Source organism: Haemorhous mexicanus, chromosome 1, assembly GCF_027477595.1.
Source record: "Haemorhous mexicanus isolate bHaeMex1 chromosome 1, bHaeMex1.pri, whole genome shotgun sequence".
In the NCBI taxonomy this organism is placed as follows: domain Eukaryota; kingdom Metazoa; phylum Chordata; class Aves; order Passeriformes; family Fringillidae; genus Haemorhous; species Haemorhous mexicanus.
In genome coordinates, this window is record NC_082341.1 from 111,407,710 (window position 1) to 111,420,223 (window position 12,514).

Genomic DNA, 12,514 nt, shown 5'->3' on the forward strand with positions numbered 1-12,514 from the left:
AATGTCCATCTAAAAATAGCACTCACCTACCTCTCTAAGAAGGTGTGATCTGGAAAACATCTCTTTGCTCCAGCATTTCCCCTTCCCTTCCTCGCTGCTCCTGCTCAGAATGCTGCCCAAGCAGTGTCCCTTACCAAAAAAAGTAGCACACCCCAGAGACTTGGTGCCTAAATTCAGGGGTTGTGGTACTCAGTGTTAGTAGAGGCCAAAGGTTCAGAAGTAAATCCAAGTCACAGAGCACGATTCTAAGATCTTTGAATGTTCAAAATAACACTTTTGAGAGAAACACATACCTGGCTCCATAGCTTCCTCTAACAATGGGATCAGGTTCTCCTTTCTGATCAATCCTTTTTTGTTTTAATCATCAAATTAGCAAGGTTTTGATAAAATTGTAGGAGACATCACAATATTTTGTGACAGTTTGGGATGGCTTGTGAATCATCCACCAGCTATAACTGGAATGCAATACAAGCCATTGTAATGCTTTATGAAGAAACGCGTGTTGCTATCTTGCGACAACCATATGTTCCTCTGTTTGTATGTATCTGTTATCCAACCCTTACATAAGCCGTTGATGAAATTATCATCACAGGACAAGCAGGCTTGTAGCACTGTTGAGTTGATCACAATAAAGTAACGAAGGAATGAAGGAGCTCGATGCTGAGGTGGACTGACCGCCCGCATTCGCAAGCCACAGCTGCAGATGGTGCAGACCTGCAGTCAGCTGCTCAACAGCCTTCACTTTGGGGACGACACGAATACAGATATTTGGGACTTGGGCTACATGCCCTTTTGGGAAAGAGTGAAGCAAATGTGCTTTCTCTGCTGCAGGAGAGGGAGAGGTTGGGGACGGAGTTGAAGGAAAGGCTAGGGAGGAGGTTGCTTTAATATTTTAGGGAACCCGTGAGATGTTACTTGCACACACAGGGGCACTCGCACGCCTCAGATAGCAGCAGGGGCAGCAGGGACCGGGACAGCCCAGGTTTGCCGCATCGCAGAACGCACCGTCGGCATTCAAGCGCATCGCCGGGGGCCGCTCCCCGTCCCCGACTGTTCCCCGTGCCCATCGGGCACTCCCAGCGCCTGCCCCGGGCACCAGCCCCCACCCGGGAAAACCAGCGGGCAGCGCCAGGGCCGCTTGACACGGCACGGCTGCATCCCGGTGTCGCTCCCAGTGCTCCTCCCGGTGCCGCAGACAGGCCGAGCCGGGTCGAGCCACAGCCCTGGGTCCGAGGCGGTCTGTGCCGAGCTCCGAGGGCCATGTGCCGAGTACTACGGGCACAGACTCCACCTTCCCCGGCTCCCGCCCGCCCCCACGCATCCAGGAAGGGAAAAAGAGGAGGAGGAGGAGGAGGGAAGGGGGTGAAAGGGAAGAAAAAAAAAAAAAAAAAAAAAAGAGAGAGAGGTTGAAAGGAGGGAGCTCGCCGAGACCCACCCTTCTCCCTCCTCCTCCGGGCTGCTGGCCGGGCTTTTGTTTTCCTCCAGCGCCCCGTTTCCCACACGTGATTGCCGTGTTATTGCACAGGGCGCTCGGCGGCGCGGCTGCTGCACCTATAAATACAGAGCGGGCGGGCGGCAGGGGCCCGGGGCAGCGCGGCGCGGCCGGGCGGAGCGCACCCCTCGACACCCCCATGCACCCCGCAGGGACCGCGGCGCCCATGCCCCGCCGCCCGCCCGCCTGACGGGCCGGCAGCGAGAGGCAGCGCCCGGCCAGCGGCGAGGGGAGGGGGAGCCGGCCGACAATGGCGGCGGCCGCCACCGCCGCCAGCCCTGGAAGTCCCGCCGCCGGGCCCCTGCCGCCGCCGGCAGAGCCCTGCCCCAGGAAAGCGCCGCAGCCGCCGCCGCAGCCGCCGCCGCCGGCGCGCAGCGACCCCCGCCGCAGGCAGGCCGCGCTCTCCTTCCTCACCAGCATCTCCCTCGACGGGCGGCCCCCGCCGCCGGGCAACGACGGCCCCGCCGCCCGGCCCCGCCAGGCGCAGCCGCCGCCGCGGCTGGGCAGCCCCCCGGCGGCGCCCGCCGAGCCCCCGGAGGAGGAGGAAGACGAGGAGGAGGAGGAGGACGCCTTCGCCGCGGTGCAGGTGCCGCCCGCCGTCTTCCTGGGCGCCGCGGCGGCGGGCAGCCGCGGCCGCCTCAACTCCTTCACGGCGGGGGTGTTGCCGGCGCCCTTCGGCCGCACCAGCCCCCAGGGCAGCATCGGCGGCAGCGGAGAGCTGGGGCAGCCCGGCCCCGCCGCCGCCTTCGAGCTGCAGCGGTCCCGGTAAGCAGCGCCGCGGGGATGAGGGATGCTCGGCATGCGGGGATAAGGGATGCGCAGGATGGCGATGGGCTCGGTAAGGGCGGGCACGGCCGCCGGGCGGCCGGGGGAAGCCGTGGGGAGAGGGAGGCCCGATAGCCACGGGGCGGTAGCCTCCCTCCGCGGGGCCGGCTCCGCTGCCGTCCGGCCGGGGGAGCAGCGGCAGGGATGTGCGAGCGTGCAGGGGAAGGTCAGCGGAGGTGCCCGAGCCTGCCGGGCGGCAGCAGCCCGTCCGTCGGTCGGTCCCGCCTGGGCGCGAGTGGCTGAAAGTTTCTCTGCCGCTCAGCAGTGCGGGCGTGCGGCTGCACAGCCGCCGTGCCCGCCGCAGCCCAGCCCAGCCCAGTGGCTGTCACCCCGCTCTCCCGACTGGTGGCGGATTCAGCCCGCCGTGCTGCCTGTCCTATAGACAGCAGGCTGGGAACCGGCTCTGAGTCAAGCGAGCTGTAGCCAGGTCTGGTAGCCCACAAGGGGGAAGGAAATCTTTGCATCGAAATCCACGGATTACGGTGCGAGCGCATGGTTTAAGCAGCGTCTCCCTAACACCCTAAATAAGCTCTTTATCTCCAAGCACTTTGTTCCTCTGGGTCGTTTCTTGCCGCCGGGTACTCTTTTGCCTTTTAATTCCCGAAGGAACAGCCTCACCTGCTTCAGGTCTCGAGCTGAGACTTCTGGCTAAGGAGGTGCAGTCATGTAAAAATGTGTGAATGCCTGTGGATACAAAATCACCTTCCTTCACTTCCTCAACAACATACTCAGATATCAAAGACGGAGGGGGGGAAGAAGCTGTAGGAAATGACTGTGCTCCCCAAGCCCACATCGGCAGCCACTCCCACATTCCCCATTTGCCACACTCCCTCCTTGTTTCTCCCTTGGACAAATAGGTAGACTTTGAGTCACATGTTATTGCAAGGGTTTATAAGGGTAATTGAGCATAGTTCGCTGTAGAAAAGTCCCTTTCAAAACCAACCAGCTTGGAGAAATTGGAAGTATTCCAGGGGAAAGTTATCTTAGGTGCATGCCCCACTGTTGGTTGTTTTTTCCACCCCCCCTTCCATCTGGGTTGTATTGGTGGCTTTTTTGAGCCCCTTTTCAGGTGCTGTGCTAGAGAGCCCCACCTTCCCAAGTAGCATGCCTGCTGGTGAGTTACCACCCTTCTTCTCCCAGTCACGTCTCTCTCAAAACATTTTCTGCATGACAACCCTCTAATTGCTCCATGGATCAACTGCACGGCTGTGTCACACACACACACACTCTCATGCATTTTAGTCTGTGATGTGATTCTGCCCACAGCCTTGTGTGGAAGAAGTGACCCACCCACCATGATTTGGGAATTGCTTTTCTACTCTTCAGCTAAGCATTCAAGAGTCTGGGTTCTTCTCAACCTTCTACTTAGTGAGTTTGTTATTGATGCAGGATTCCAGTATTAATTTTCTTGATTCCCAGGGATCATCCTTAGTTTTTGCTTCTTGCATGCTTTTATCCTGTGCTTGGTTCTGGGAAGGATGCTTAGATCTCGCTGGTATCACTTCACTTAGCCCTTCCTCTTCCACTCATTTTTTTCCCCTTGCTCCTTTTTCCCACTTTCTGAAGATCTCCTACCGCAGCCTATGTGGGGTTTTTTGGTTGTTGGTTTGGTTCTTTTATTACCTGAGTACAGGAGTGGAGTTTAAGAGGGAAAGGTAATTACTGTTCTTGTTTACAACCTAGAAATCCAGAGTCTTGCAAGTTCAGCTGTGCTGCTAGCATGCAAACAAACTGAATGGATAGCCCAAGTCCATGGCAAGGGAAGTCACCTCTTTCCAAGATGCTCCTCCGGTCCTAGGGTGGCTGTCATTTGTGCCAAGTAATTTCTTGTGATTCAGGCTGCAAGGAAAGTGCTGGTCTTCTCATGCTGTTTTGTGTTCTTGAGAGCTGGATTCAGTTGTTGTGAAGACTGCATTACTCCAGTGACAAGTATGAGGCTTTCCATTGTAGCACTTGCTTTAGGCTGACTCTGGTGCGGGAGAGCTCTGGGTAATGTCCCCGCCTTTGCTGGCTGTCCTGGTGCTGCACATGTGCAGTCCAGGGCAGGCTTTGCCTTCAATAGATCTGTTTCTGTTCTGGGAAAGGTATATATTTTTAAACACGAGGAACGGGCAGCTGCAGACCACAGAGCTTGCACAAACGTTAGCAGCTCATCTTCTTAATGAAAAGGTGTGGTAGGAGCTCTGGTTGCTGGGTGCACCCGTGGCTGCACAGAAGTTAAATCACAGGCATGCACCGGGCTGGCACAAGCCCAAGAACAGAGGGTTCGAGCAGCCCTTCTGCTGCTCTCTTAATGGAGAGGAAGGAGCCAAATCCCCAGCACACAGCCAGCCCTTTCTCAGGGTGACAGGGTGAAAATCACAGCACCTGCCTAGGGACAGGCATTAGCTCATCTGAAGGATGATGCAGAGGGGAAAATTAGATTTTTTTGGTTGCTCACGTGTGCACCTTTCCTCCCACCGTTCTGCTCTCCTTGCAGTGACTGAGCTTGAAATTGAGTTTGAGGAGTTGTTTGACAGACTAGTCCTGTGTGCCGAGACACAAACGTGAAACCTTTTTCTGTTACAGTATCAGGCAAGACAGGTTGCCTTATGTTGTTATTTTTATTTGGTTTTCAGAAACCATTGTGAACATATAATCAGAGTTCCCTGGCTTTTTTGTTTGTGTTAGCAGTTTGTATAATTGCATACTAGTTTATATTTAACCAGGTTATCATTAATGTGGTTTGGGTTTGTGCTCTATGTGTATTTACAAGAAACAAACAATACAAATAAGGAACATGGAGCTTCTAGCTGCTTGGAGGCTAGTATGTAATTACATGTAAATGGCAAGAAATAGGCTTGTTCAGAAGTTGGCTGGTTGGTGCCAAAGGCTCTTGTCTTCCTGCAGGAATTTATTTCAATTTGTGGTGAATAAGTGGACAAGGGAATGAGTTTATTAGAAGCTAGGGCCAAGGTTTCTTTCGTGTGAAATTATAATTCATTTTAATAGAATAATCTCAAATTAGTGAGGAGTTCTGTGAAGACAGGTTTCAGCAACACTGGTTTAAAATAATAGCACATCCTGTGGATTAGGGGATGGTCCAGGTACCTGGTTTTGTGTATGCCTAGAATTCTCCTTGCCATAGTTTTCTTTGGGAAAAATATTGCTGTTTCCATAAGTGAATTTTCCTTTCCAGTGGGCCAGGTGGTTAGAAAAAAGCACATGCTCTTTTTCTGTGTTGTTTCGTTTTGGATTTTTTTCTGTTTTGCTAAGGAAGCAAATTGGTGATTGGATTTGGAGTTCAAACGTTGCTTATAGTTGCGTTTGTTTGTGTCACCACCATTTGAGGTTTGAAGGCAGATGGGCAGAAGAATTCCTTCTGGGAGCAGCAGGTGCTGGGAAGCAAGGAGAGAGTATCTGCTGAGTAATCACTGGGGAGAGGTCCACTCAGAAGGACACTGAGGTTATCATGGTCCAAATAGATTTTTCTTCAGAATTTACTGACCTACAATATATCTCATTTCCTGATTAATTCTAAAATTAATTTACAGTTAGTAAAGCTTGTGCAAATTCAATTTATTTCTACCTATTAGAAAGGACAGATGCATTTGGTTTGCAAAGTTCAGTGGGTTGTTAGTGCTGGAGGAAGCTTCCAGGATGCTGAATCTTGCCATTAAGTATTTGTGATGGAGGGCTGAGAGGTCAGAATCCACTTCTCCATGGCCTCGGGCAGGCAGGCAATGCAGTTTCAGCCCGCAGCAGAAGATGCCTCCAAACTGAACACGCAGGAGACAAAAGAAGAATCTCTTGGAAACAAGTGTCTTACAGGCAGAGTCCTGAAAGGGGAGCAGAACAAAGAGCTGGGAGAACCCTCCACCCCGTGGGGTCATCCCAACATCAGGAGGTGGCTTGTGAGCCGCTGGAAACACATGGGCCCTTTAGTGTGTGATGGACACTCTGCTATTCACTGAACCTAAAGCCTTTTGGGCAGCCTGAATTTCAGAGTGATGTATACAAGCACAGCATGAAGACAGTGATTTAATGGTCTGAGAAGTCAGTGGGAAGTGCACATGCTAAACAAAGTCTTTTCTTAGGTGTGTGACCTTGTATACCACTGATAGCTGCTGGCTCTAAAGAAGGGGATGCTTGTTGACCTCAGCTGTCACTTCAGGAGGCTGAATTCCTGTGCCTCCCTGAAGAGGGAATGTTCAACAGCAGGGTTAAGGCTCAGGTAATAAGGGCTGTTTCAGGAGCAGCACACAGTGTACAAGCTGCTCCATGAGTCCTGTAAGGAGCATGTCCTTCAGCACAAGCACGCTGAGAGGCTGGGTCCTCACCACGAGCTGTGCAGGGGCACTCAGTGATGCTGCTGGGCTCTCTGAGCTGTGCATGTGCTGAGCATGGCCAGCCCCACATTGCAGGGACTGGCTTTCACCACCACTGGTCTCTGCCAGCCATTTCCCTTGCTCAGGGTGCAGGTGTTTGTGCCTCCCTCCGTTACTTCCTTTGAAACTGGTGGAAATGGGGTCATCTTCCAGGTGTTAGCTGAAGCTGACCAGTGGTTGGGAAGTTGCTGGAGTAGGATGGCACACATATGGATGGATACCATACATGCAGGAACCCTTGTTCCCTTAGTACACAAGCTTTTAAAAACAAATCCCTCAGGAATTTGCTCTGGCATATTTTAGGCTCTTATTATACTATTTAGTGAGCATCTCTGTCAGATAAAAAAGGTTAATATTCATCAGACAAAAAAAAAAACCCTTTGCTGTCAATTCTGAAGAGTAGAACAGTGGGACAGAACATGGTGTTCATGAGTACTAGGGAATCAATTAGAGAGCATCACAGAGGGACAGAGGCTGAGAGACAGCTGTGTCTGCCAGAGCCTCAGGACTCTGCAGGTTTCAGAGTGAGGCAGCCTTGGAGCTGGACAGGTGAGAGGGATATACCTGCGTGGGTGCACATTAACCCCCGTGAAGAGACCTGAGCTGGTAACACGTGGAAAGTCCTGTTTGCCCTCACTGGCTGCCAAGTCAAAGCTTTCTAGGTCCAGCCCTGCCATGGGAGGTGCTGTGGTTATACCACACAGGTGCTTGGCTGGTGTGCAGTGACCCCTCATTAGCTGTCAGGAGAGCAGAAGGAGCAAATTTCAGGGGGTTTGCTTGTGTGGTGGATGCATTTCCACTACTTGATCTTTCTTTGCACCCTTTTCTTTACCAGCAAAGCTCCTGTGCAGGCAGCCAAAGTGAGTCTTTTCCTTGGAAACCTGCTACACAGCTGTCATCAGCACCATAGTAGTGTTGAAAGCACCTTGAAATGGTGAAGATTGGTAGCAGCTGTGTGAGTCACTAGCCCTCCAGACCATGACAAAAACATAGTTCCATGGTAGATAAATAGGATAATGACAGATCATAGTTTGATGATAGCTTTTGATTATGAAGTGTGCTTTAGTCTGCAATTATTACGACTTTGTGAATTCTTCTGGTGGAAGATACTGCTTAGCTTGAAACAGTTCAAAATACCTTAAACAGAAATATGAGATTGCTCTCTGGAAAGAAAAAAAAAGCCCAGTCCTCTAGTAATTCTGTAATTTCCTTGTTTCAAAAAAATAGATATCTGGAGACTCAGTAGTGCAGCAAGTATGATGGAAGGTAAAGATGAGAAGAAACAAATCTTGATTTATTTATTTTCTTTTAATTTTTTTCTGTCTGTTTTCAGTTGTACTACTCTTGTAGTGTAAGTTCTCCACTACACAAATGAAAAGGCTACTCTTTATAATTTAACCTAAATATGCAGAAGTTTTGTTTATATGTTGGGACTTGGATGCACTGAAAGTTCTGTAGGCACCAGCTTGTCCCTTATGAAGCGTGGGAAAGCAGATTCTATTTGCAAACGGGACAAGCTGGTGTCTACAGAAATCTATATGCAAATATCCACAGAATTCACCCCTGAACATTTGCCAGTAGCTCTGAGGGTGGACTCAGCCTTTATGACAAACTCTTTTCTGGACCCAGAATTGCTATGGATAGCTGTGGGGCTGCCACCAGATACCAGACTTAGCAACGCAGCAGGTGCAGCAAGACACAGAGCTGGCTCTTTTCACAACCCAACTGAGAAAACCCTTGCCAGTTTGCTGTGAGAAGTATTCTTTCTAGAAAATGGAAATGACATAATTTGGCATATGGAGAGTATCTGCTTGCTGGCCTGTCGTTTGCAAATAACATGCTGAGAAATTTAAGGAATGGTATTTGTTTTCATAGGAAGGGTTTTCAGAAGTTTTCAGGGTTTTGTGGTTATTTTTTTTCTGTTTTGGTTTGGTTTTGTTTGGTTTTTGGTTTTTTTTTTTTTTTTTTTTTGTCTGTGTATGTGTGGGGGCTTTTGGTTGTTTTGTTTTTTGGGAGGGTTTTTTTTTTTTTTTTTTTTACTGCAAAGGTAGGATAGAGAGCCTTGTTGAGCATTTAGCAGAAGAAAATTTAATGGTAGTTGGAGAAAACGTGATGTGCCAGTGGGAGACTTCTAGGACTCCTGGGATTTGCTTTTCAGTGTGCAGTATGCAGATTTAGGGGCATACATATTTAAGGAACTGTAAGGTTCCTTTACAAGGGCTACTGTGTTGCGTTCGTAGCAACTGCTTTCCTGTCATCAATGGTAAATGTATTTTCTATTCTCATTATGTATTTCAAAGCCAGCACTGCTTTTAGAAGCAGTGTTTCAGGGTGTTTGCCTAAGGAGGGTTTTCTGTTGTGGAAAGTTGAGATGTGAATGAGTAGTGAGAAAAGGGCTACTTCTATTCTAAAGAAGTATTAAAAAAAAAAAAAACCTTTTACCTCATCTATGAAAATAAAGCACAATTGCATGTTCTTAGCAAGGAGTGGTGTTTTCCCCTACGTTGTTACAGATCAGGCTAGCAATTTTGTGAAATTGAAGTTTGGGGAAAGATTCACTCACCACAATTGAAATGTTTTCCACTCATTGTCTTGGATGACAGAGGAAGGTATGTTCTCTCTGACAGGAGATCTTGAAAAGCCTGGGCTGTATGTTTACTTATATATAAAACTGCTCAGTTAAATCAAGCACCAGTGTACAATGTTTTCCTAGTAAGTAAATCTCTGCAATATCAGGGATTTGACTCAATAGTATTGGTGGGATTAAAAAATGGAAAGCTAGAGAAGTTTATCAGAATTTTTCAGTCAACAATGGATTGCATTTTGGTGTTTCTAGAGATAATCATATTACCAAGGTAAATATGATTAAGTTTTCAAATCTACATGCTGTCAAGGCAAATCAGACATAGGTACATCAGTTTGTAGGTAAAAGCATTCAAAAGAAGCATACATTTTCCTGCAAAGAAAAAAAAATCCCCTTATTGTGTAACCGGAAAAATCTGTAAGGTGACATTATGACTTCTTTCTGCACCATGTAGCTGGAACTGAGCTGTATGAAACAAACAGGGATGAAGCTCTTGAGCTTGCTTTTCCCTTTCTCTGGGTTTTGGGTAGGATGCTGGGCACCAAGAATTCATCAGTGACTCTGGGTCAGCAGCTTGCTTGCACTAAGCTCTTTTTTCTGCCATCCATGTGCTGTCTGCTGTGTGTGGCTTCAGCCATGAATGTGTGGGTCATCTCTGCAGATTTTTTTGTGTACACAAGGGACAGAGAATTGATACTGGGATGTGGTGGTGGTGCAGCCTCAGTAGGTACCAACCACAGGCACTGTTGCTGTCCTTGCTGCTTGTGTCTTCTGTAGTGTGGGACGGCTGGTGACAAGTTTCTCTCTATCTTCTCCCTTCTGTGGGGCATAATTTCCTTTCCCATTCCAGGATGAAGAAAGAGCTACTGCAGGTGGCTAACAGGGTTAGTAACTCCTGGTGGGAAAATTGAATGGACAAATGTGGAAGGCTCTAGCATTTCCAGCATCATTGTTTCTGGTAGATCTAACATGGGTGGAAGTGCAGGGAGATGTCCCAGCCCTCCAACAAGGTTGGATAACACAGAGGTTCATATACCAGAAAGGGGAGAGAAGAAGGCAAGAGACCCTGAGCAGAGCTCTCTCCCTTTTTGACAGGGCGTCCATGCTGGCAGAATGGCATGGATTTAGTTTCATCATGATTGAAGGGTCAGATATTATTACCATTGCTTTTTACAGAGATAACTCACTGCACTGGAGCAGTCTGTTGCCCACTGCAGCTGCTAGCAGAGAATGGATTCTACCCCCAGCCTCGTGGTGTGCCCTTAGGAGGGTGCAAGCAGCACAGCTTCACCAGCCTGCTCCAGAAAGAGGGAGGCTGAATTTGAGTTTCCTGGGTGCATGGTGCTGGAGGAGAGGAGAGCAGAGCCTCACTGCCCCAAGGAGACAGGATGCTTTTGGCACTGAGGAAGGACCACTGTGGCAGCTGGAGGGTTGTCTGGTTTCATGCTGTGCCCCTAGCACACGTAGGGATGGAGAAAGGGGGAGCCGGAAGGTGAATGTCACATAAGGCCCTTTGCCTTCAGGCCTGCTTGGATCACGTACATATGTTTGCATATGCACAAGTGCAGCCCATACCTTCAGTACATAAAGCTCTCATTGCTCCCTGTTCACAAGGACACGTTCTAGGAACCTGCACTCCCCACCTCACTCTACTCAGCCTGTGTGAAGGGTGGAGCATAAAGCAGAAGCTAGATGTCAGCTGTGATCTGAAATGTGACTTGAAAATATCTTTCTGGGGTTTTAACTCACCAACTTTATTCCTTGTGTTTTTGTCAAACTTTTATTTTCCTGCTGTTTCTGCACCTCTGTTAGTACCTACAGAACCAACATAAAAGGAGATGAATTTCCACCTTTTCCAGTCAAGGTTGCAATCAGCTACACCCAGACAAATGCTGGGTGACAGAAGTATTGCCCACGTGTCCGTGGGGTGTGGTGGATGGGCACAACAGGGAGTGAAGTCCTCATTAGGCGACAGCTACTTGAAAATGAAGACACCCATCTTGTTAGCTGGGACGTGGGCACAGTTGAGGAGGTTTGGTAGTTACAAGCACGCTCTGCAGTTCCCTGAATTTAGTTAGGTGAATGATACCGTTTCTGACTAGAAAACATGGAGGTGTCTTTTTGGATAATAGGAAGAGAGGCAAAACAGCTTTCAGGTGCTATAGTGCAAAGTGCAGTTTAATGGCTTAGGTAGGTGTGTCATGCAGGTGCTGCATCAGGTTATGTAAAAAGGTGTGGAAAACTCTCCATCTGCTATTAATAGACTTGGAAGTGTGGCCTTTAAAACACAAAAGGGTTGTGTTTGTATTTTTAAAAATGGAGTTCACGTAACCCTCTGTCTTCAGCATTGTGGAACCTCCTTAATTTTATGAGGCTGTTTTCCTAAAGCAAAACTTGGTTTGATTTTTAATTGGTGGTGTTCACTGCTTTGTAGAATCCCATCTTTTAGCATAAGCTAATCCAGAAGAAGTGGCAGCTCAGAGGTGGTTGCCTAAAAAGGCAGAATTATTTACAGCAGAACACAAAGTGCCACTGTCAGGTACTTCCATTGTGACCTTTGAGATTTATTTGTAAAATCTGTATTTTTCCACGTGCATGACTTGCCTCAAGATAAAATATTCTTCTATTTTAGAAGGCACTCCAGGTACTGCAGAACTCGAGAGCAGCCTCGCAAGTAGCAAGTGACTACACACATTTGTTTTAAGAAACAGTCTTCATTATCTCAGGCTTTTTGCTTCTATTTGCTTTAAAGAGATTATTAGAAAACTGTTTCTTGTTTGTTCATTAGTTTCATTATTGATGTAAAGCTATTCAAGTCAAAGATAGTGCTGGGGTGCAACAGGGAGCAACTTTGAGCAGACGCGTTTGAAAATAAAACCCACAAATTGTATGAATTTGCCAGCCCCCTTGAGCAGGCACTTTCAAGGCAGTGTTTTCTGTTGCTGCCCTCACACTCTGTGGGAAGGTTGAACAGATGATGTGAGTGGAAATGCGTATTTTCTCGCAGTGTGTTTGTGAGCTCTCAGGCTTCCTTCTTCTGGAAGATGTAGCGTTGCAGTAGGAGCAAGGATGTTTTTCCCAGTGCAGTACCGGTGCTGTGCTCGGTGCTGTACAAAATGCCATTACTCCTTCGTGTTCCTTAGGAGCTAAGCCCCAAGCCCAAGATCTGTTTAGTGCAGTAGGGCACTGCAGAAGGGCGTGGGTTGTAATTGGAATGCACTCCCTTGAGGAGGATGGGCTGGCGTG

At 48.7% G+C, this 12,514-nt stretch overlaps 1 protein-coding gene across 1 annotated transcript in view; it reads left to right on the plus strand.

The window, feature by feature from the left end:
- The first annotated feature begins 1,742 nt into the window (after positions 1-1,742).
- CABLES1 (Cdk5 and Abl enzyme substrate 1) overlaps positions 1,743-12,514 on the plus strand; it is a 70,865-nt gene continuing 60,093 nt past the window's right edge. Inside the window, exon 1 of the mRNA XM_059859255.1 lies at positions 1,743-2,257. Within this exon, the coding sequence (XP_059715238.1) occupies positions 1,743-2,257 (515 nt within the window). The remainder of the gene's footprint in view (positions 2,258-12,514) is intronic.